A 23,605-nucleotide genomic window follows, 5' to 3' on the forward strand; every position below is an offset into this window, starting at 1 on the left:
TAATTTGCATGTTCTAACTGATGGCTTTCAAAGCACCGTTTATTTTAGAATAGGTGGAGATGTTTGAAATTACAGTTGCTTCCCCTCCCGACGCAGCCCGTGGTGTCCGAAGGCCGCGTTCCCACCTCTCCCAAGCGCTGGAAGCGGCGGCTGCTCTCGCTGCGAGGGCAGCCTGCACCTTCACCTTAGCGGCCGCACTCCACCCAGCGCCAGCCGGCGCGTCCCCCCCATCCACCCGTGTTCAAAGCGGTTGCAAAATCCGCGGTCAGCAGGAAGCTCCTCTGGAAGCCGGCATGACCAGGAGGCTTTTCTGGCCTCCTCCAGAGCATGCAACGGGGTTGCTTTCTTCTGAGGCGCATCGTAGCTGCGGCTGGCGGACTCTGAACAAGTATTAAATTTGCCGTCGGCTCTGTGCTTATTAGCAGCCTGGTTTCACGCAGAGCTGATGAACTGCAGGCTCTCGTCCCTTGTTGGCTGCAACTGCTGCACTCACAGCTCAAGTGACTGCTTGCAGGCCCGCGTACCTGAGGTAAAACTTCCTTTTAGTACACCAGTGTTGTTCCCAAATATACATATACATAAATATATATATATATATCTTGATGCAAGATAGAAGTCTGGTAAGAAACCCCTGCATTCAGCGTTCTTTTTTTTTTCATTCTTTTGATTCATGCAATTTAGTGCTTCAGATGTTAATAAAAATCCTCCTTCCATTCTATTGTGCTCCAGGAAATATTTGATAACGTGTCAAACTTCAGAAGAAAATTAAAAAGAAAGTTTTCCTACTAAAATCTCTGAGCAGCATCTCTGAATATCTCAAGTCTGCAGAACAACATAGCACTCGCTGCACAGCCTACACTAAACTGCCCATGGCAAATTCAAGAACCATCTGAGGAGACCAGTTTCTTCAAATCTCTGCTGTGACTGGGGACACTCCTCACCTTACTTTGTAAAGGTCAAGGAATTAATGAATGAGGAGGAATGGAGATAGGCTTTCCTTGGACCACTTCCACTTCTTTTGGCACTGTAAGAAGAGTGGATGGTTCAGTGCCATCTTCTGTTCCAAAAATCTATTGATCTGTATTTTGGGGGTAGGGAAGGTCCTAATAAGGTAAGCAAGCATGCAACATACTAGTGATACAGGAAATAATGAAGTTTCTAATTCAGGCCCCAAAACTACTTGTCCCAAAGCAAAAAAGGTAGCACAAGTGAGGACAGCCCAGACAATTGGAAAGTCTGATGCAACATCATCCTGTTAGAAGATGTTGATTCATTTGTAGCATGGCATTTTTCAGAAACACGTTTTGTCCAACGGTGCTCAGGGAGGACTCTGCCAGTGTTCCCTACAGGTGCCCCCAGTGGGTCCCTCTAGCTCTCCTGCACCCAACATGAGGGATCCATCCATCTGTTCGTCCATCCGTCCCTGAGCTGTCTCGCACCTCCAGACCATCCTCCTCACAGCAGGACAGAGGACCGCAGGCCTGCAGTGGGACCACTGAAATACCGAGAGCTGCTTGGTGGCCACATACAGCCACCGGCAGGACCTCCTGCATTCCCAAGCTGGATCCTCAGGTCCTGGAGGCTGAAACTCCAGGACTGTGATTCTCTTCACAAAACATGCCTGTCATTTCCCTCGTTGCTCGCAGAGGAAGAGAGCTCAGTAACATCCTGAGCAGCAGACAAACAAGTACAGGTGCTGAACAAAAAGCATTGTATTGGGGTTGGCCTCATGGTATCTGATTCAGCACCGAGCACGGCAGCGGCTTTGCTCAGGGTGTGGCAGGAAAAGAAGTCAGAAACAAAGAACAAGAACATGCTTCAAGCCCATCTCTTCAGCTTTTAGCCATATTCACTTCTGGTTTTCCTTCCTCATTTTCTTCCCTTTCTCTCTTAAAATGTTGCAAACTGATACATGTTTGGAGATGGACTCAGAAGAAATATTTGTGAAAAACCACAATACAAACCCAAAACATCCAGCTTAACTGCAAGTGAATGATTTAATACCCGTCAATCTCAAATGGTAGGAAATGTTGTCTTTAACAACATTTAACCACTGTAGGTTATAAAATAGAACCATAGAAACTAACCATAGAAATGTCAAAGACTTCAACTTACCTACTTAATTTATTGAAGGAATGTTTGCACAGATAGGGATCTGTGCAATGAATATTTTACTATGCAATTTACACACCCAAAAAGTTTAGCAGCTAATTTGGAGAATACCAGAATCTGTAAAATAACCCTTCAAACTCTTTTCTAATCCATTTCCAAAGCAGTTCTTTCTCATGCTAAGTGCATATGCAAATAGAAAGCAAAAAACATAAAAAGGCATAATTTTCCAAGCATATATGAACTTTGGATTCTTAGCTTCTGACAAAGAGGACTCATTTCTGTATATACTAGGCCTCAGCACTTCCAAGCAACTTCAGAACGAACCATTGAAAATCTGGTCCAGCATGAGCTGGCTACATGCACCAACTGAGCTCCAGCAGAAGCAGGTAAGTTGTCATCATGCCCCTCCTTGTAAATTTAAAGTAGCTAAGCATCCATGCCCAAAAAGGTAATACCTCCTTTCCCCGCTTGGACGGTATTCTTTAAAAACATTCAAGGACATTTCCCTTGTTCCTACTCCGGCCAACCTCAAGGTGCCTTAAATTGTAATAAAAGTTATTAGAGTACACTGAGCTGTGTAAGAGGCCTCACTTTTAAATTGAAAACAGATCTGCCCTGAAGAAGTCCCAGTGCAAATGAGAAGCTAGCAGTGTTTATTTTGCAGTGAGTCTCCAAAACAAACATTTTATAGTATTTCCCAAACCAGAGAAGACTGACAGAGAAATTTCAAGTGAATGAAGTTACAAACCTTAATATCCAATAGAGCAAAAGACCAATCAGCTTGGTCTTTAACATGTTGATAACAGAGTGTCTGCCAAATTAAGATTTATTGAGTGCTCTGATATAAGCAGACTCAGCTTTGTTAAAAGGTTTCAAAAGCAGATAATACTCCTGCAGCATCACCTAGGGCAAGCTAGCAGGGTCCCAGCTGCACAACTAACAAGCCAGGGTGTCATCCTGGACATGCCAAAGCATGTGGAGGCTCCCCACTCTGAGACTCAGGGGATGTTGAAGTAATTACTTTCATGATAACAAAAGCTGTCGCAAGCCACCATCAGATGGGAAAAGGAGACACATTTGTAAAAGTTGTGCAATCAGATGAAGAATGCTGTGCTCTTGTAAAGTACTTGAATTATCATGGAAGACATGCAGGCAAAAGCTGGTCCACAGTTTTATCTCACTGCTTCCAGACTAATGCTATCAACACATGAAACCATCAAAGCCGTCAGAGCATCTTCATACCAACAGTGTCCACTACCGCAGCTACTATCTTTGTAGTATGGAGAAGTAGCTCTAATATATCCAAGTGGTAGTCTTAGTCAGGATAGAAGTGAAACAGAGGCTTTATTTAGCGAGCTCTCCAGCAAAGCTTTATTTTGTCTTTAGAAGAGATGGGCCCAAATAACCTATACATACAGTATTAGCAATATTCTGCACATTTCAAATCCCTAATAAACAACACACATGAGCAGTAGCAGACAGACTTCTCCAACACCACGAGACACGTTTTAGGAGTACGTAGGCTTTAACTACCTATAAAATGGTTAGCAACTCATGCTGATTGAGCTGACACAGCATAGTGGCAATGCAGAAAAGAAACAGTTAAGAATTATAAGCAAGTATCAGAATTACACATTATGATCCTCAAAGATACTACATATAACTCCTAAGCCTACTGCGGCTGAGCAGAAACAGGTCATCAGACATTAGCAGTTGCCACTGCTGAAAGACTTCAGGACTCCTCAGCACAGAAACAAGCTGATGACTCTGAACAGAAAAAGGCAAAAGCCATCCTCTCCACCAAGCACTGGAGATGTGGAAGGGTGCTCCAAATGTATCACCCTGGGTACTTCTTCTGAGAGCCTGGCCCCAAGCTTGTCTTATTAATATCTGCCACTGAACTGAAATAATAACTTTTGGCACCAGAAACAGAGAAATCAGCAGCAGAGCTGCCAACAAGTTCCTGGCGCCATTACAGCGTTCCCCATGCTGGAGGTTTTCCTGTTGTGCCACCCAAATACCAGTCCAAGATTCAAAATGGGACTGTCACCATTTTGGCTTCTGGCTCCCAGAGCTTGCCTCTGCTGCCGCCGGGCTCCCGAGGGCCCGGGCCTCACGTCAAGGGAACAGGGAGTTTATACAAGTACAGCCACAAAGGTGGGTTTTCATAATTTAGTAATAGTGTGTAGTAGGAGCTTGAAAATATAGAAACTACTGAAAAAGCTGGCTTACTATTTAAAAAAGAAAATGAACAAGTGTGTGTTGCAGTGGTGAACGTAAGCCAGGACAGAGGTACAGTGAGCAAGAGATGCTGCATTTAGACGGATCTTCTCTGGACGTAGTCAGACAAGTTGCAGAGAAGGGGGAAAAAATAAAGAAAAATAGCGCTCAGTATAAAGAAAAATAATTCTCAGAATTCAAACTACTTTACCAGATCTCACAAGTCTGTCGGAAAATGCATTTCAAATGACTCTAAAGGCATTGCAGCAGCAGCAGCATAAACACCAGTACAAACACAGTCCAGGAAGAGAACATATTCTTTTTTTACAGTTTCCCTGTCTGTGCTGATTTGTATATGCAGGCAGGACAGCTTTTTTTTCTCCAAAAAGTACAGAAAACTTGAAATGTAATCTTAGAACACTGCTTTTAAAAATCTGTCTCCAATTAGTATGCAAGATTTCAAAATGAGCTTCAAGTCACTTGTGATTTCTTTCAACTCTGACCCATATTTCCCAAAGAAAAACAAGTTGCTTCTTATGATAAGGCTATCAGTTACAAACACGAGCACATGCCACAAAGTTTGCAGCAACTGTATGTTACCAGGAAAATAAATCACTATAAAACAAATCTTGCTAATCCTGGACTCTCCTTTAGGTCGGCCATAACTAAATCGTTATACCGTGTTGTTTGAATGCCCTCCTATATTATTATTTCTTGAAAGACCAGAAAGCAGTGTTTGCACACTGATGGTGGCGCAGTGCTATCTTTTCTGATAAACAGATTGGGCCTCAGGATCTGCAACCTTTTTCTGGCCAGCTCCAAAGCAAGGGAGGCATTTGGCTTGATCTACAACAGCATCATGTGGGACACGTGCTATCACTGGGCCATTTCCACTGAGCAGCTCCATGAGCAACACTGACAACAGCAGTAGATAAAAAGGGCTTTTTTTTTTTTTTTTTTTTTTTTGCATGACCATGTTTACACCTTCCTGTGTCCTGTTCCTATTAGCACTACTGATGGATGATAGAGCAGTACCAAATTTTGTGATCCCGCAACGTGATTCTCAGTTTCTATGATGGGAGACCTGTGAGATAGCAGGAGCTCTGCCCCTACGGAGCTGCTCCGGCATTGCTGTGCTGCCTCGCGTGGCCCCACGTCCCAGCCACACTCCTCCCACCGCTGGCAGCCCAGGCTGCCACGAGCGCATCTCGGATCAAGGACACCCAGGGAAAGGGGCGATGGGAGAGAAGATCCCAGCATTTGTACTGCCATCGGGTCCTGCTGACAAATCCCGGCTCCACAGACAGATTGGACGGACCAGAGTAGGGTTAAGAAGCCGGGGAGAAATCCCCTTCCATCTCTAGAGATCCCTAGCATCACTTCTCACCACTCACCAACTCGTACAGCGGTCACTGTCACTAATCACCACTCTGGTGGCCACCAGCACACAAACCCCCTGTTCACATAGTGCTAAATTGCACCCGTAAAGACATATGCTGGGAAACACGATCTATCTCCTTTCCTGTGCAAAGGGCCACAGCTTGGTTCCTTTCCCCCCTTTTAGGGATAAGTTAACACAGGCAGAGATACGAGACATGATTAGCGGCTTAGGATACTACAGAGGATCTCTAATATCCATAGATAGAAGATCTCCGTATCTATAGTTGCTCCTTCCATAGATGTGGCAGTTTTGCTAGACTCTAAGTACTAATTTTGCCTTCAAAGCATCAATTCACATTTGTACCCTGTACAACATTGCTCATTGTTTTCAAATTAGCAAATAACAATAGAAATAAAATAATTGCATAACTGTAATCTGTATCGAATGCCTACAAAATACAAGCAATTGTAATTATTTTAGAAACCCTTAGAAACAGGTTTCAGGACCTGCAATTAGCATGAACTGAAGATTCCTTACCTACAGGCTCACAGAGGTCGTCTTCCCATCTCAAACTGTCATCAACCGGCAACAGTTTAACTATTTCAAAAAACGGAAAACATCTAGGTCACATGTCTAAAGACAGCATTTGGGTTAATCTCCTGCAGCTCATAAAGATAGAAAGAAAGCAGGAAAAAAAGAGTAAAATAAAACCACTTCCTGCAAGAGCAGGAGCTAACCATCTCACCAGTGAGTGACTTACGCTCAAGTCTAGGGTAAAAGTCTTCTGCAGCGGATAAAGAGACAAACTCTAAAGTACGACACCAACTTCTCTGTTAAAATTGCAACAAATAAGGAGGGGTTATTTTTGCAGAAGGTGAACATGAGGTTTAAAAGGAAATGCTGAAAGGAATTACGATTCTAAACCTCAAGACAACTTCCCTTTTCTTACCTTCGACAAAATGTTTTGAGCACTAAGATAAATAGCTTGCAACAAAATCTGCTTTGCTGTTGAGAAAAGGAGCTTTAGTAAACACGACACTTACCGTACTGTTACTTTAGCTATATAAAATAGCAAACTCCAGCCAATCAGAAAGTTTGCTACTGAAAAAAAAAAAACGCTTGAACTTTTGCCTGGTGAAGTTCTCTTAGATAAACACTTCTGTTTCTTTGATTTTCTGTTTTAACACTTCTCCTCGCAGCAGCCCCGAGAGCGCCGCACGCGTACGCAGCTGCTGCTCGGCTTTGCTTCCCGCAGTGACGCGCGCCGCTACGTTGCTCCCGGGCAGGAGGAACCCCAAAGCCCGTCACGGGCGGATGGCGACGTCGGACGGCTGCGCGCCTCCGGCAGAGCCCCTTCCTCACCTACGCCTGCCCCGCTGCCATCTTTCTGCAAGGAACGGCAGCGTCTTTGCAGGCGGAGGGAGCGCGGGGAGCCGCGGGGGCTCCGGCCCTGCCGGGGCACGGTGGCTGCGCCGTGCGCGGCGCCGGCAGGCTGCAGAGCCCTCTGTCAACACCCTAGCAGAACACGGCCGTGGTTTTGGTCACCTCCCACGATGAAGTGAAGACCTGTCCGATGACCCGATAAAATCCTGTCTGTCCTTCAGTTCAAGGATTTGTCCCGACGGCCCAGGAATACGATAAAATTCTTGCTCCTTTGGGCATGCATTTGGCACTGCTCACCCCAAAACACTGTGCAGATGTCCGGGAAAGAGTTCACTGGAACCCCTAAAGGCAGACCCTGCCGGACACCCCAGCGTCTGGGGCAACCTCTCTGGGAGTCAGCTTTTAGCAGGCTGTTACACTCGCTTCATTAGAGAGGAGAAAACACATGGATACGGACAGGAGATAAAGTTGGGCAGCGTGAGCTAGCACTCACGATCTTTAACCAAGATATGCTTGCAGTCGTTGCGCTTTCAGGATGTTCTCTGATGATGGACTTTCAGCACAGCAAAGTGGATGTTGCGTGCAAGTGTTGGTGAGGTGTTTCTCCCAGATGTGAAGAGACCAGAAAAGAAAGCAACATGGTGCTTTCTCCACAAGCTAACCAGCGTTAGGGCTTAAAGAAACTGCAGCAGCGCTAATTAATTACTATCTCTTTTAAAAGCAATGTATATTTCAACTAATTTTGTCCTAGGAATGGTTTGCGAGGACTACTAATTGAAAAATCTGTTGCAGCTGCACAGATCAAGTTTTTTTTTTTAATGAAACCAGCAAAAGGTGTTTTTATCATTTTAAATAGTAAATAATTATGGGCAGGGTGGCGTTATTGGACAGTAGAACCTTGTCACTAGAACACGAAGTGGCTATCAGAAAACCTGTAAAATACAGCAGCAGCACTTGTCTACGATACCGCATCCAAAACCTGGCTTACCGGGGATGTGACATTTTTTTTCGTGAAAACGCCTTTCACTACACACGTAACGTTTGAAGTCACGTCGCGTACTACTTCTGATTTCCTCAGCATCCATTTGACGGTATGTCAGCAATCACAGAATTCTGTAAAAAGACGGCAGCTTTGCATACTGCGAACCCAAACTTACGCAGCACCAGCTTCCTGTGCGATCTCTGGAAGGCTGAAAATACTTCAGAGGTGCAAAAGCAAGTTTAACAAAATCTAAGAGCTCATTTAATCTCAGTAAAACTCTGCAGGAAATAGCAACTACCTAGGCACTACCTGGAGCAGACCGCTGCTGAAGAGATTTTTCTTTGCGGGTGTATTATGCAAGTTAAAGAAGTGTTATCACTGCTGGGTTTTGCTGCTGTGACCTCTCAAATCTGAGACCCAGATTTCTTGTCCCTATTTCAGTGCCGTGTGGAGCACTCATGAGACATGCAATCAAGCTAGTGAACATCTGAAATTACACATCGCACACCTGAGAGCGCAGAGCGTTGAGGCTAAAAACGCTGTTTTTTAATTACACATTATGGATTGCTGGAGGATGCTGAATGACCAGCAGCTGTTGCCAACTGAAGTCTAATGAATTGAAGCAGTATCATGTATTCCTTTAGGAATACATTCCCTAACACTTCGTCCAAGACTGACTCTGGACCAGCGGTCTCCTTGGTGAAAAGGAAACACGACCTTCCTTCCCGTTTGCTTCATTCAGTCGTTACTCTCTGCTGAGACTGAAGGGCAGCCCAGACCGGCTTGCATAGCAGGCGCCATCCCACTAACAGCAAAACTAACTCAGTGGATAGCTCAAGCCGTAAGAGACACCGCCAACCTGGAGAGCAGGCAAGCGCAAGCCTGGAAGAACAACCGCGTATCCAGGCACTGCTTCCAGACAAAAACAAAAATTTATCAATGCAAATGCATAAAGTTACAAAAGTTTGCAGTGCCATAATTCATTGGGAAAAGCCTAAGAAACTGGTAGACTTTGTGATAATGAATAAATAATGCACTATTATTTCCCACATTCTTCATTAGTCATTAAATATTCTTTATTAAAAAGCGGATTTTATAATTTTTGTTATTTTTGGTGGGTTTAAAATCTTTAAATAAAGTAGAACAAAAAGTTATATCTGTTTGGACAGTAATTTATATTCTTGCTCACAACCCGTGTTTGCTCGGAGGGTTCGTGTCCGCTCAGTAGCCACTGTTGTTGCTCTAAGGCTCTGAACACTTACTGCATTTCTAGGAGCGCATTCTCGTGTATAGAGAAGGCCAGGCGGCGACACCACTAGCTTATAGTCCGAGATAGCTGCAGTCTCTGGTATTATTTGTTTGGGGAATAAATATTTGTTATGTAGAAACTTGTGTGTAAACGTCAATGTAAAGGTACGATGATGGTTGAATTCGCACAGCCCTCAACCATAATCTGCATTATATACACTCCATTATTGTTTTCCAAAGCCTTTTACTCAGAGCTGACTTTTCCACTAAATAATCTCTTTTACTTACCACAAAATTAAAAAAGCAAAAGACATTTTTTAAAAATTGCCACAGGTGGTAGAAAACAGGTCCCATGAGCTGTTTAGCATCAGCTGTATGGAAGGTACATATGTGCTGTGACTTGAGGTCTAAAACCCAGTGTTCAAATTAGTATTTGATTAATAGCTGACCTGCTAAAGTTTTGATTACAGATATACTTCATGAAACAACACAGATGTTTAGAGTGGAGAACTTACCTCCTAATAAAGATTATTTTGCCTTATTGTGAGGTTTGGATTTAGAAATATTCATAATTAACAAAACAATATTTATTTTTAAACTTACTATTTCCCAAGGCCATCCAGTCTAATTTTTCTCTTTTCTTTTCTGGATATTGAAGTTAGTGTAAACTACCAGATAGGAAAGCTTTACATAAATCCAAGCTGTCTGTTCCTTTACTCTTTCCCAGGTGTTTTGGGGTTCTTACCACTCACTTATTTCAAAGGCCAGCCTTCCTAGTGTACCTTAAAAAACTTAGAAAAGCCATCAGCAATAATGCCAACCCATTGTACAGTAATACTGCACTAAAAAAGGAGACAAAACACAAGCATATGTTGATGCATTATTTAAAGACTTTCCTTGACAGGATTTAGTAACATGCAAGCTTTAAATGCAGTGTAAATGCATTTTCCAGCATGTTAGGCCTCTGAGTGCTAAATGTGCTAGAATACTGAACTGCCAAAAAGGTAATTTTACATCACACGATAACGGACCTTCCAGAGACAAATGCGTGTCATGCACATTGCGTGACAATATCTTAATCCACAGAGCCATACTTACTCGAGGCAAAATTACTAACTGGTGCTACTAGAAACCTCCGCCAAGCCCTTCTCATCTCTGAAGTACTAGCACTGGGTTCAGGTCTGATCCAAACTCCCTGCCAATAACTTGTCAGTTGGAGATGTCTCAAAAACTGTCAGCGTTTTCACTGTAAAGGAAATCTGAAGTGGCTGTCCTTAGTCAAAAACTGATACTCCAGCCGGTGTTGTTCCTACCTCGATTATAAAAGCTGCAGCTACACAGTGAATAACAGGGCGGGAGAGTCCCCAAGCCTCTCTGCACTGAGCATGAAGAGGAGAAGGCTCCGAGATGTTCAAGGATATCCCCTTCTACTGCTGCAGCCTTTGTGAAAGAGGAGGTTATTTTGACAGTATCAATTTCCATAGGTACATTTGCAGAAAGAGAAATCTAAGCACACAGCATCACAAGGAGTTCATCAAAATAACACAGTTCCCATCGCACCAAAAAATAACAACTTCTGAAGTCATTAGCTGGCTCTTCCTAACAAAGCTTGCATCTGGCCTGCAGACTCTGCTCTTCTTCTCCCATGGTACCATTGCACAGAGCAAAACAGAACTGCCCAGACAGTTGTGCCAGAAAACAGAGATTTGAAAACGGAGCAGATAGTTGAATTAAATAATTAAGTACCTCAGCTCCAATCACATCCTATGATTCTACTTAGATGTGAAACCAAGGATACTTTTAAGTTTTGTACACCAGTGTGCTCCAGCGGCCTTTCCCTCTGCTCCCTTCCTCCGACAGACAATGACTGTTGGACGTGTCCATATAATTTGGGAGGCGTTATACAAAATAATAGGGTTTATTGAAAACAGTTACTCAGATTTGAAAAAAGATAGACACAAAGTAGTGCGCCAATAGTATAACTAATAGCTCTGGGTTAGGAATTAACTTGGGGTGTTGACTGTTTAAACTTTTTGGAATATACTTCTTCACAGCAGAAAATGAGTGGCAGCTTTTTACTCAGACCACTCCAACACATCTCCACAAACCTATTTAATTTCCATTTGCTTCAAGCAGGGGAAAATAGAAAACCAACAACTCTCATTTTATAGTTTTTCAGATTGTTCCAGTTCCTCTTTACCTCTAGAGTTTGTGGCCTCTGAAGACATGCACTTCCTCTTCCCTTGTTTCCCAAGACCACTCTGTCCTCCTCACTCTGCTGCTTTGTGCTGATAATCTTGCTGTAACAAGCCCCCTTCTTATTCTGTTTGTCAAGCTTAACCTTGGGCATGATAAAACAGCTACACAAGTGTTCTCAAATTCTCAACCTACAAGTAGCCTATAGAGATTATCATAGGACGATCACCTATGTACAAAGGTGGTAGATGGACAGCGTGACATTTCACATCTCCACTCCGGTCTCACATTGTGGAGGCACTGAGAAAAATGTCAACACTGATTTTTTATCAGCTGTTCTTACGCCTTGTGCTGTGAAAAGCACTCATCCAGATTCATTATTTCTATCATTCCAGGCATGCCCTACTAAGGAACAAAGCATATAACTAGCAGTTCAAAAGGTAAATGTTTTTTTAGGCTTAAGAAATCTTTAGGAGTAAGTACTTTGGGCTCTGGAAAGAGCGAGAAAGGAAGTTTAAGATGGTCATGAGCAGTGTAGTGATGTCTTTGCTGCAGTTCGTGTACATCTGTAAAGGCTTCGTTACAGCTCCCAGAGTCCACCACGGTTTCCAGTTCATCGTCCAAGATTCAGGTCCTGTGACCCTTCTGCTGCCTCTGAGCAAAAGAGCACTGAGCCTTCAGCCTATTGGGAAAAGTACTCCTCATGTATCTTCTTGATCCTGGTTTACGTCCTCAGGTGCCTCCTTCCCTTGGCACTGGCCTACGTGGTGCCCTTCTCCACAGGCTGATCTGTGACCCTGCTCCCACCTACCCCACCTTAGAGAGGTCCTTCCTCTGGGCTCTGTGCTACCTTTCAAGGAGTCAGACCCAATGCGCCACTTCAGCATGCATGGCTCTTCGTGCAATGAAAGTTGGGCACAGGTGTGCGCGTCTAAAATAGAACCACAGTGCAAAGGAATTTCAAGTTCAAAGCTGTGCAGTGTATGTCATTATGATATACTGAATGCAAAGCAGCTGTTCGGAACAGATTTGGCGTATAACAGGGGTAACGTGATTTTACACAAATCATTATGTTCATTATACTAAATTAATAGATTAAAATTAGTCAGCAGTGTTTCTTAAGTTTGTCTTATCTATAGATCCTTTTATCCTTATATTCTAAGGGTTTTTGTCTCTCCTCAATATTCTGGGCAGCGTGCACATAACTGCCCTATGGATCATGGGAAGTATAAGCCCCTAAATTCATGGCTGTTGAGCCTTTTCCAATATAACCATCTGAACAAAAGATACTTAAGGGAAATAGAAAATGACATCATTTTTTTTCCTGATCTTTTGAAGACTGACTGATTTTTTTCCATCCTGCAGGAACGGATTCCAGACTAATTTTTCCTACTAGAGGCTTTAAAGTATAAAACTCATCAAACATCTTGTCCTCAGAGACAATGTCATCTAAGTTCAAAGGATGTATAGCCCTGCAAAAATGATGTCTTGTTTCAGAGCTAGCACTTTTACTTTCCTTGAATGTTTGATTTCATCAAATTAAATGCCTTTTTATACATTCTATAAATATAAAAAAGACAGAACCAAACCTTGTGAGCTTCTAAAAATGAACACACATGCATAAACATATGCATACCATATGCAATCAATTTATTTTTCAGTGATTTTCTCACTAATATTTTTCCAGAATAGATTTATTGTAGGCTGTGTTTTTTCAGAGATGTTTTCAAAAAGTCTTTGAATTGAAAATATTAGTCTTTTAAGGCATTTGTTTTAATAAACATCATTATAAATAAGAGCATGCTTTCTGTAACTAAATATAAGAATTTTTTTTCAAGTAAAGTCTGGGTCTGATTACTCATGGAGGAACTACAAGATCTGGTTTGCTAGGCATTTCAATATTCATTCAGAAAAATGTCAAGATAACAGACTCCAGCATGAGATTTTGATGATTCATACCCTTTTTTGGTATTTTACCACTTCAGCTTTAATTCACAGTTGAAAGAAGAAAGCTAAAAAAAAAAAAGAAAAAGAAAACTAATGAAAATGAAATAGTCATATTCTAGATCCATACTTCCATAGCATTTAGGATCTTCTAAAACTTTGCCCATAAGCTAGGTAGCTCCAAGAACTATCCTTCCTCCATATCTGATCTTTGGTTTATTATTAAATTTGAGAAGCTATTTCCCTCCAAAATTCACTGTTTTTGTTACTCCTGCTTTGGCCTATAAGGAATTTACCTTGTATAACACAAGCTCATTTAAAAACATATTAAAAATTAGATGCTATAAAGAGTATCCATTAACTTAGTCTGACTGAACTATGTTTAGACTCTGGAAGTCATAAATAGTGATACTAAATGGGATTTTCACGTGAGCCTAACAGTCAAGTTACAGTGTTTTAAAATAAGTCACTATACCTGTTGAATGCCACAATTTTACTAAGCCACCTTTGCACAACTGTATCTTAAGCAGAATATGTTCTGGAAATGTAAAAAGCACACCGGACAATAAGATTTTGGTAAGTCTGAGGTCTAGAAATGCACTTTGAGCATGACTTCATGGTCGAGAAAATTGAAATACCTGAAACCAAGATGGTAAACCATAGAAATCAAGCTATGCCCCAGGGTTCCCTATTTGGTGAAAAGGATATCAGACAGCCCTGAAGGCAGATTGCAGCATCAACAGGGAGAACTGGGTTTTGGTGAGATTATCCCTGTGGCCAAGAAGGCCAATGGTCTCCTGGGCTGCATTGGGAAGAGTGTTGCCAGCAGGTTGAGGGAGGTGATCCTGCCCCTCTACTCAGCCCTGGGGAGGCCTCAGCTCGAGTCCTGTGTCCAGTTCTGGGCTCCCCAGGACAAGAGAGACATGGAGCTACTGGAGAGAGTCCAGTGTAGGGCTGTGAAGATGATCAGAGGGCTGGAGCATCTGCCCTGTGAGGAACGGCTGCGAGAGCTGGGCCTCTTCAGCCTGGGGAAGAGCAGACTGAGGGGGGATCTGATCAATGTGTACAAGTACCTGAAGGGAGGGTGTCAGGGGGACGGGGACAAACTCTTCTCAGTTGTCCCGTGTGACAGGACAAGGGGCAATGGGCATAAATTGAAGCACAGGACGTTCCTCCTGAACATGAGGGGGAATTTCTTCACTGTGAGAGTGACGGAGCCCTGGACCAGGTTGCCCAGAGAGGCCGTGGAGTCTCCTTCTCTGGAGATGTCCAAGGCCCACCTGGATGCAACCCTGTCTGACATGCTCTAGGTGACCCTGCTGAGCAGGGGGGTTGGACTAAGTGATCTCCAGAGATCCCTTCCAACCTTACTGATTCTGTGATTCTATCCACCAGCGCCTGCACTAAACAAGGTAACTACTACCTTGTATTGACTTTACCAGTGAAAAAATATGTCTAAACTCTCATTGTTCTCTAACGAAGATAGTTGAATCAGGACTGCACATAAATGCCCCTGTCCACCCTGGTCCTAACACAGACATCTAGTCTCACACCTATCAAATTGAACAGGACTCACGTTTGTTAATACATGGCTCGAGTGGTTGCACCCTGGAAGTTACCTAACGGCTCAGCAATAGCATTTTGTTCCTTTTTGCCAGTTCCTGCTGGGCTCTATGGCTCTTGTGCTCTCATCAGTGTGTCCATCCCAGCTGCAGGATGCCATGTTACCTGCCCATCCTTCCCACCATGTCTGCTCTCGATTACAGTGTCTTTTTAATAAAGTTGGAGAAAATACAGACTTACTTCCCTTAGCCTAGGGCAAGTCTAATATCCAGACACTCCCTTCACTAGGTACCAGTGAGCTCTTCTGAGTAAGGCTAATGGCTCCCCTATGCACTTTTTAACTAGAATAATTATCGTTGCTGTACTTGCTGCTAGATTTTATCCCATTGGCATGTGCTAGGGATGTTTTCAGCATACTTATTTTGACTGGGTTGCTCTGGAGACCTAAGCATTGTCTTGTTACTGGATCGTGAACCATCATCCCTCAATCCCCAGCTCCAGGAGATGAAATCTTTCCAAGATGATATGCTCTGGTAAAGAAACATATGTTTTTAAATGTATGTTATCAATCACTATATTTACCCTTTATCCTTTTGAAACTCAAACTCTCAAACTCAGAAAGCACAGGAAAACTTATTGGCATACTCGTACCCTGCAAAAGAACAGAACATGAGGATAGTAAAGGGCCTACAGAGCTATGTCTTTAATGTTATGTTATTTAATGTGAATGGCATCCCCTGTGGGCAGAGGTTGGAAGAAAAGCACTGTGGTTACTGTAATCATACCTAACAAACCAGTTTATACAGGATTCTAGTTTCTTAAGCTGCGGTTCTCCTTTCTTTTTCTCCATGCACAGCAAAGAGCCTTGCACTCATAGCTTCTACATTTCATAGCTCTTACATTAAAACTATTTTTCCAGTCTCAGTCACACAGAGACTTAGCTCTGGAATCGGAAAAATAACCCTTTCAGGGTCAATTAAGAGAACGGAGATGTAGGATGATCAGGACTTGCACAGTTAATTTCTCTCAAGAGACCTTCATTCTATTTTTTCCCAGCAATGTAGGGAAGCAAGAGTAGTATCCTTGCCAACAGACATTTCCTTTTAAGTTACCTTTTAGCAAGGGGTTGCTCTTCTTCAAAAGTAGGAATAGGTAGAATCTGTTGACACACTTGATGACTTTGGTTTATGTTGATATTGCACAGGAAAGAATCCAAACATTCTGCATAAACTTTCAGCTGAGAAATTAAAACAGCTGCTATGTCCTGAGAGATGAATATTTCTGAAAATACACAGTACTCTTCACCTCCCGAGTGGAAATTTAGATAAACTATGCAATAAAAAGAAACCTGGTTCCACTATACCTGACATACCTTGCTCCTAAAATAGAAAATATATTACAGAAATGTTTCTGTTGAGATTCATTAATGTCATTTTAATAGCTCCTAGTTATTAATATCTTGCGTCAAAGTACCAGTGTGAACTTTGCAGATGGCAGCTGCTGATTAGCCTTACAGTAAACGTGCCCACATCATGATCCCTCCTTCCTGGTAAACTGAGGCACTAGAAATAAGTACAAAGTAGCAAAATTGAACATTAGACCCAGGAGTTTTGATTCTTAGCCTATTACTGCAAATATAAGGTAACACCTATCCCATATAGACAATTTCTTCAGTAGTAGGGACCTCACTCAAAGGCATGATAGGTATCCATGAGATACGTAGCACTCTACGTATATCCGTGCAATCTGTTTTGCTGGGTTGAGGGCATACTAAGGCATAAATCCTTTCACGTTTCCATGATTGCTGTGGTGCTCACAGGCTTACTTTCATTCTAAAAATGCTTTGTTACAAAGAAGTTACTAGAAAAGTTTTCATATATATCTTCATATTTATACCTGGCACTATGATGATAAGAATGTCTTTTGCTTTTATTTCAAATGAAGGGTTTTCAGTGTTCGTTGGCCCTATGCTTATTTCAGAAGCCTCTCTAAATCTTGCCCCACATGGGAGTCATTTCAAACGTATTAAATAATGATTTTTCTATGTCTTTTCTGCTTTGATGTAGTCTCCTAGGAGAAAGAACTATCCTGGATGTATGATTTTGACATGTTCTAACAATTTGACAATCTCAAATTTTCAATAAAATGTAAGTTAAAGAAAGAAAGAAAAAAAATCCTTCTGTACCCAGCTCTGCTGTCCCCCACAAATTATAATGTAGCAACTTTTGAGCAAACACTTTAAATTCACAATTTTTTTTTTCTAAAGCTATTTTGTATCATTTGATTAACTGCTTAAAACTGCACACAAAGATAAAGGGAACTTTGAAATTCATACCTTGGAGTATTAACATGTACTCAGGACTAGACGTAAGTGTCAGAGAGAAAAAAGATCTAATGAACTCTTTATTAGTGAAATACAGTATTGCAGCTGTGTAGAATTCTAAAAGGTTTGTAGACAGCATCCAAAGCAAAATAACTGTAGAAGGATACTTACAGCATGGACTCTCATTCAAGATTTGTAATGTCTTCTACTGAGGTGGACAGAAGGCATTTGCTCTGCTACAAGTTGCAGCCAATTCATTTTGTTGAAGTTTAGAAGGATTCTAAGATTTGGGTTAGCAAAATACTAGGAGAGAAACAAAAAAGAAAAAAAAAAGGCAAAGTGCAACCACAGAATTATTTTTCTGTCTAGAAAATTACACCACCATAAGTTTCCCTTTTCCCTGATGTCTTCCCAGCCATTATAATGGCTTCAGGATTTAAATCCTTTGCTGCTATTGTGACTTCAAAGCTTTCAAACTGCAATTGAATGAAGTAGTTCATCTGTCATTATTCAAATATGAAGCAATTATGATGAAATAAAGATAGAACTCCATGGAGAAATACCCCAATCAATTCTGACTTATATTTAACTGGAAATGTAAAGTGATGCTTAGAAGAATAAGTTTAGGTAGTAAGTACTTGGAGCATAGAAAGTATGAGTTACTGATCTATAGCTTATTTATTTCTGTACAAGCTTTCTAAATATATTTCACAAATATTGACAAAATTTTAAGCTTCGGATGGAAAACTGTCCCAACAGCTGGTTGAAAAGAGCAACTAGCTTTCCAGAAACCTATTTTCAAAGGTTTGGGTGCCCAGAGGTTGAGATGGGTACCTATGGAGAGTCTCCAAGCAGGTCAGCTCCCTCTGAAAGAAATCAGATCACGACATGTCAACTGAGATCGAACTGGAACCGAAAGCGGGTTTTGTAAGGGAGCAGGCATAATAACATGCTGCACGTTCTCACCGAATCTCTCTCCTGCAAGAGCCCTCCGTTGGGGGTGGTGGTGATCACCATCTTCATAAGTGCATTTATCCCTAATGAAGATCTATCCCCACCCTCACAGCTAGAATTTGACGGAGAAGACCTGCTTGCCTAATATTGCATTTGGGAACATGATATAACATGAGAAAGCTTAAAGCGTTAAGCATTTTGTTTCCTTGTCTCCAATTCTTTCTTTTCTTGCACTGAATTGCAAGAAGTATTGCAATAGTATCGTTTTCTCCCTTTCTCTTCTCATCTTTCTTCCTTAGGCTACCAGTCCACAGTGCTCAGTAAATGAAAGGAACATGAATTCTGCTGCAGTTAGACCAAGGACTCTCAACATTTTACATCTTAATCTCTTAAAATGGGTCCTGTCCTCTTTCATTTGCACTCACGTAACAAGCCTCGTCCCTCCATCTTCACTCCGAGTATATTGTTCATTCTGAAAACGAGAGCATCGTATGCTTGCTCCTCTTCTGGTTACAGAAGAGGACTTTGCCTTCTCCCTAGCCTTCCTATGACAAAACAGGCATAAAATTGTACAAATGGATCCTAAAATATTTTCTCTTCAAGTTTTCAATAGTTACAGGGAGTTTAAGAGATCTGTACAGTATTGACTGTATTGTACTAAGAAACATCACGTGGAACCATGGATCTACACGTTCTCATTTATCTTTTATTTTTTCATCTTATAGGCCTTTTTTCCATCTATCTGCATATCATTTCCTGCCATCTACACACCCTCATGTCTTGCCGTTTAATTTGAAAAATGTAATTTCTTCAGACAATCCTAGAATTAAATCTCATCACAATTAGGAACTGGAGGTACTTAATACTGAATTTTAAATCAGAGATGTAACTAGTGAGAAGCATTCAGGGTATATACAATTAATTATTTCTCACATAATTATTTCCGATATTACGCTAATTCTGATAACTTAGAGCATTTGAAACTGTAGACTAATATGCCTTTTTTCTTTGTACAGGAGCACTTTCATTTGATATTCTCTCACTAAATAATATGTAAAATACTGACACCTAATGTTAACTTTCAGTATTATTCATTTTGCAAAACTTTTAGTACAAGTAAAGAAAGAACATGTAAAACAAGTGTTTATGCTGTAGTATTTCTATAAAATGCTGTAATATTTCTATAAAATACAATATAGCCTTGCTCCACTTTCCAAATTTCTTAATTTTCTAAATGTATATGCAAGTCCAGGACAACAAGGAGTCTTATGTTTCTCCTCGGAGTTCACAGATAAAAGAGAAAGAATTCAGAAAAGGCAAAATAGGTAATTTTGACTCTCTAAACTTTGGCAAACCCATCACATAACACAAATGCCTCTCTATAGAATCAATATATGTACCAAGCCTCAGGGTTTACAAAAAGACAAAATACTAGTGGCCATTTATGAATAAACTGCTATCTTTCAAAAATAGAAAGTACTTTACCTGCCCTATGTAGCTCACATTCCATAATTTAAAGGAATTGTTTTTACAGCTAGCAGCATTACAGCAGATCCCAAACTGAGACCGAGACCTCAAATTTCGCCATGCGTAATTCACCACGTGCAATTCGCTGTGCCTCTTCCAGCTTATCCGCTTGATGCCTCAGTACTGTTGAGCAGCAAGTTCTTCCTGGGTCTACCTCACAACTACAGTCAAGCTGAAATCAAAATAAGGCATTTTATAGCATGACACAGTGTCACGTCTGCATTTATATTAGGCTCGCCTAATTTTCTGTGGAAGACGCAAGTGTCGCTGCTGTGCAGCGGCGAGATTGCTTTAGAGGGGCTGGCCACGAACGCAAGCCCTTTGCACCACGGTGCACTCGCGCGGTTTCACACGCGGCGCTTTTCTGCAAAAAGGCCCTTTTTGCAAGCTCGCGTCACTCGGCAGATGAAAGCGGCAGCGCTTCAGATGCAAGTATGAAAATAAAACTGCAGCCACTGAACTATAGGTGCCTGGTCTGCAATACAACGATACAGCTTCAGTTAAATTAGAGAGATGACATCAGCGTCATCCAAACCTCTCGAGCAAGCTGGAGCTTTCTAACTGGTTAAGCAGCCCAGCCTGTTCTTTACCATGACTTGCTAGTTTAAGTGGCTCTTCTTACAGGTGCCAGAAACACCAACACGGCAGAGACTAGCACTGCCAAGGCCCCGGCCAGGCTGGGACATGTGTGCAGGAGCCCAAAGGGGACATTTAATGGGCACAAAAGCCTCAACCAACATGAAAGCCTTTGGGCCAGAAAGGTCTGGAGCAGTCCTCAGGCTTCCCTCCAAATCCCTTCACACCCTACGACTGCAATGAAGAGCGCTGCAGAAAGTTATCCCTTAGGTATTTCCTAGCAAAAATCAGATGCATTGAGTATCTTGGGAGAGAAGACCTTAAAGATTAGCTGATTCTTGCCACGGGGGTACAGCTGAATGTGCAGAGACTTAGCAGCTCAGTTACCATTTACGTTATTAATGCAATAATTAAAAAAATTCTGGTTAAGGTATTGCTAAATGTGAAGTTTTATGTTACTGCACTTGGCTGTCTGATGCAAATCTCTAACAATTTGGGCCATACTGTAAGTTAACAATAAGATATTTTTCTGTAGCTTAAGTAATTCATAGTTTATTTCACCTAATCTGAAACAAACCTTGTTAAAATTGCAGTAAGCGCGCTCACATAGCCCCTAACACTGGTTTTCAGGGACAGGCTTAAAATCCCTCTTGGCTTTCTTAAGCATATCATCTTTTAGATTACACCTAGAAATATAAAGGTAACAATAAAACTTCCATGTTTTAGCCAGCTGTATCACACATACCTACCAAAGAAGGTGTTCACAATAAATTCATTCATCAATTAGATATTAATTAAACTAGACTTTCAAAATGTTGAAGTCTTTTAAAGATCTGGTATGCAGCAGTTATCAGTCTTTCAACACCTAATTTCTCAACTTTTACTCTTCTAGTACACCATTTACTTGCTTTAAATAGAACTGATAAATTAAAAATGTAAATTGGACTGTATTTTTTAGCCAAGTTAGAGATTTGTCTATTTTCCATTTTTTGTTATGCATCATTTTTCTAATAAAGAGGGAGGTTTTTTTCATTCCTGTTGTATCTGATAGGAATTCTTCTGTGCTTTTCAAAGCTAATGTAATGAAACTACATAAAATGTTTAAGAAAAGCCCCATTAAAATACACAAAGCATACTAATTCATGAAGTCAAAGTCAAAGCAGAGTAGAAATACGAGCTTTAATAAAACTATGTCTCTTGTAAATAACTATTCAAGCACAGTCTTTTTTTTGCAAATTGCATAGGATATAGCTTAGCCTACTAGAAGCAAAGAATCAGTCAGCGGTATAAATGCATCTTAGTCAAAAATAGATTAAAAGATGCAACTGAGCCATCAATTAGAAGCAGATAGCACGGTATTGTTTGCTGTTTGTTTTGAAGCGGTAATTGCAGATCCCAGGATTTCGATAAATCTGTGCACATCATGGAAAGAATTGTAGAGAGGAACTGGGGCAACACGAAGAGCGTTGGGTTCTCGCATGTCACACTGTAAAACAGAAAGGAAACGCTTCATAAATAAAGGTCACTTCGCGTTTGTCTTTTTTTTTTTTTTTTTTTGATGCATGCCAACCTTGTCTTAAGTGGAGCTACACCAAGGAAGAACGTGACTAGGCAGAGATGGAAGAGCATTTATGTGGACACGCATCAAAACTTTGGGACCCCCAAAGCAACTCTCTTCCTCAGGCGTGTTAGCAGGCCGTGCAAGCTGGCCAGCTATGCTGAATTTATGCCATAGCACCTAGAGCAGCCTAGAGCTGGAGCCTCACAGGTGACCAAAAACCACCACAAAACAAATGCACCAGCATGACAAGTCTCTTGTACTCAAGCTACAAGTAACATCACAGGACTTGCAGTAATTTTTTTTCCCCTCTGCAAATTTACACATTTTGCTGAATATAATAATCTCTCAAACGTGAAACGTATTACTGTATCGCAGACAAGCCAACAGCATGAGGCCCTATGCCCTCCTAAAAGCAGCAGTTCCTGGAATTCCCTGGCAGCCCCAAAACACAAGCATATTTAGCCTATAAGAGCTGCCCTGTGGGAACACAAGTCACCAGCAGAAATAAAACTCGTATATCATTTATATGGCATCACACTATCAGCCTCACCTCCCAGCACTTCTAAATCACCAAACGTATAGCCTTAAATTTAGCTTTTATTCTTTCCGAGTAGCGCTCGCTGGTAACCGTGTCATTACGGTGGCCTCTTTTTTTCCCCGAGTGCTAAAACGCATCTCTGAGGAAATGACAGTTTTTTAATGTCTCCACCTCGGCGCCTTGTGAAGAACCAGCTTTTGGCCATTTGCAGACCGTGAAAGGGATGGATGGGGGTTCAGAGGTCTTTATTAGCCTTAGGTTGTGGGTATCTGCATTTTGGCATTTACGGTGGCAAGCGCAGGTTCGGCTCATTACTGACTGTAATTAGAGGGCAATTGCAAAAATTGCTGTCCTCTCCCAAACTGGGCAGGGGTGTCCTTGCAGTAGGCTGACACCAGTCTCCTCTCCAAGGAAATACAGCGGTTCCACGTGTGCTGAAAGAGGTTTGAATACACGTGGCGATTACTGAAATGACCTAAACATTTCTAGATCTGCAAAATAACCCAGTTTTAGTTTGCACATAAAGAAATTACATTTCCATCATCTGATTAACCCTCTCTGTTATTGTAAGAAGTTTATCTTCTGCCAGATTACTCTGAAACCTGCTGAAGTTACTTGAAGTCTTCCTTGGCCTTAAATGACAATACAAGAATAAAATATAGAGAAATACAATATATACAGGAAGAAAAACAAAGTGATTACTTTGGTAGACGGATAGCATCTCAAAACAGCGCATAAGAAGGTGAAGTTTGATTTACTCACAGCTACTCCTCTCTTCTCCAGCTCTTTAAATACAGATTTGATTGGAAGAGAAAAAAATAGCGTGAGTTGGCATCCTCTTTGCTCGGTCTGAGGTGGGGTGATTATTTTAACAAAAGGCTTCTCTGGATTTGTTTTATCCTCACTGTAGTGATGTTTTATCAGGTATTCCAAGTAACCAGTAAGTAGAATGGATTTCCTTCTCAACGCTTTCATTGTGACTTGACCAAAAACCTGTAATAATTTAAAATTTAGAAGGTAACGTGTTGCTGCAAAACATAAAAAGAAGTTGAAGGCAACTAAGGCTATTTCTGGCCCTTCCAATAACGTAAATCATT

General features: G+C 41.5%; 1 protein-coding gene across 1 annotated transcript in view; it reads right to left on the reverse strand.

Annotated features, from left to right (window-relative positions):
- Nucleotides 1-21,742: 21,742 nt before the first annotated feature.
- Nucleotides 21,743-23,605, reverse strand: part of KYNU (kynureninase) — a 51,516-nt gene continuing 49,653 nt past the window's right edge. Inside the window, exons 12-13 of the mRNA XM_062578840.1 lie at nt 23,271-23,501; nt 21,743-21,895 (exon numbers count right to left, since the gene is read on the reverse strand). Coding sequence (XP_062434824.1) covers nt 21,743-21,895; nt 23,271-23,501 — 384 coding nt within the window. The remainder of the gene's footprint in view (nt 21,896-23,270; nt 23,502-23,605) is intronic.

Source organism: Rhea pennata, chromosome 6 (genome assembly GCF_028389875.1).
Source record: "Rhea pennata isolate bPtePen1 chromosome 6, bPtePen1.pri, whole genome shotgun sequence".
NCBI classification, from domain to species: Eukaryota; Metazoa; Chordata; class Aves; order Rheiformes; family Rheidae; genus Rhea; species Rhea pennata.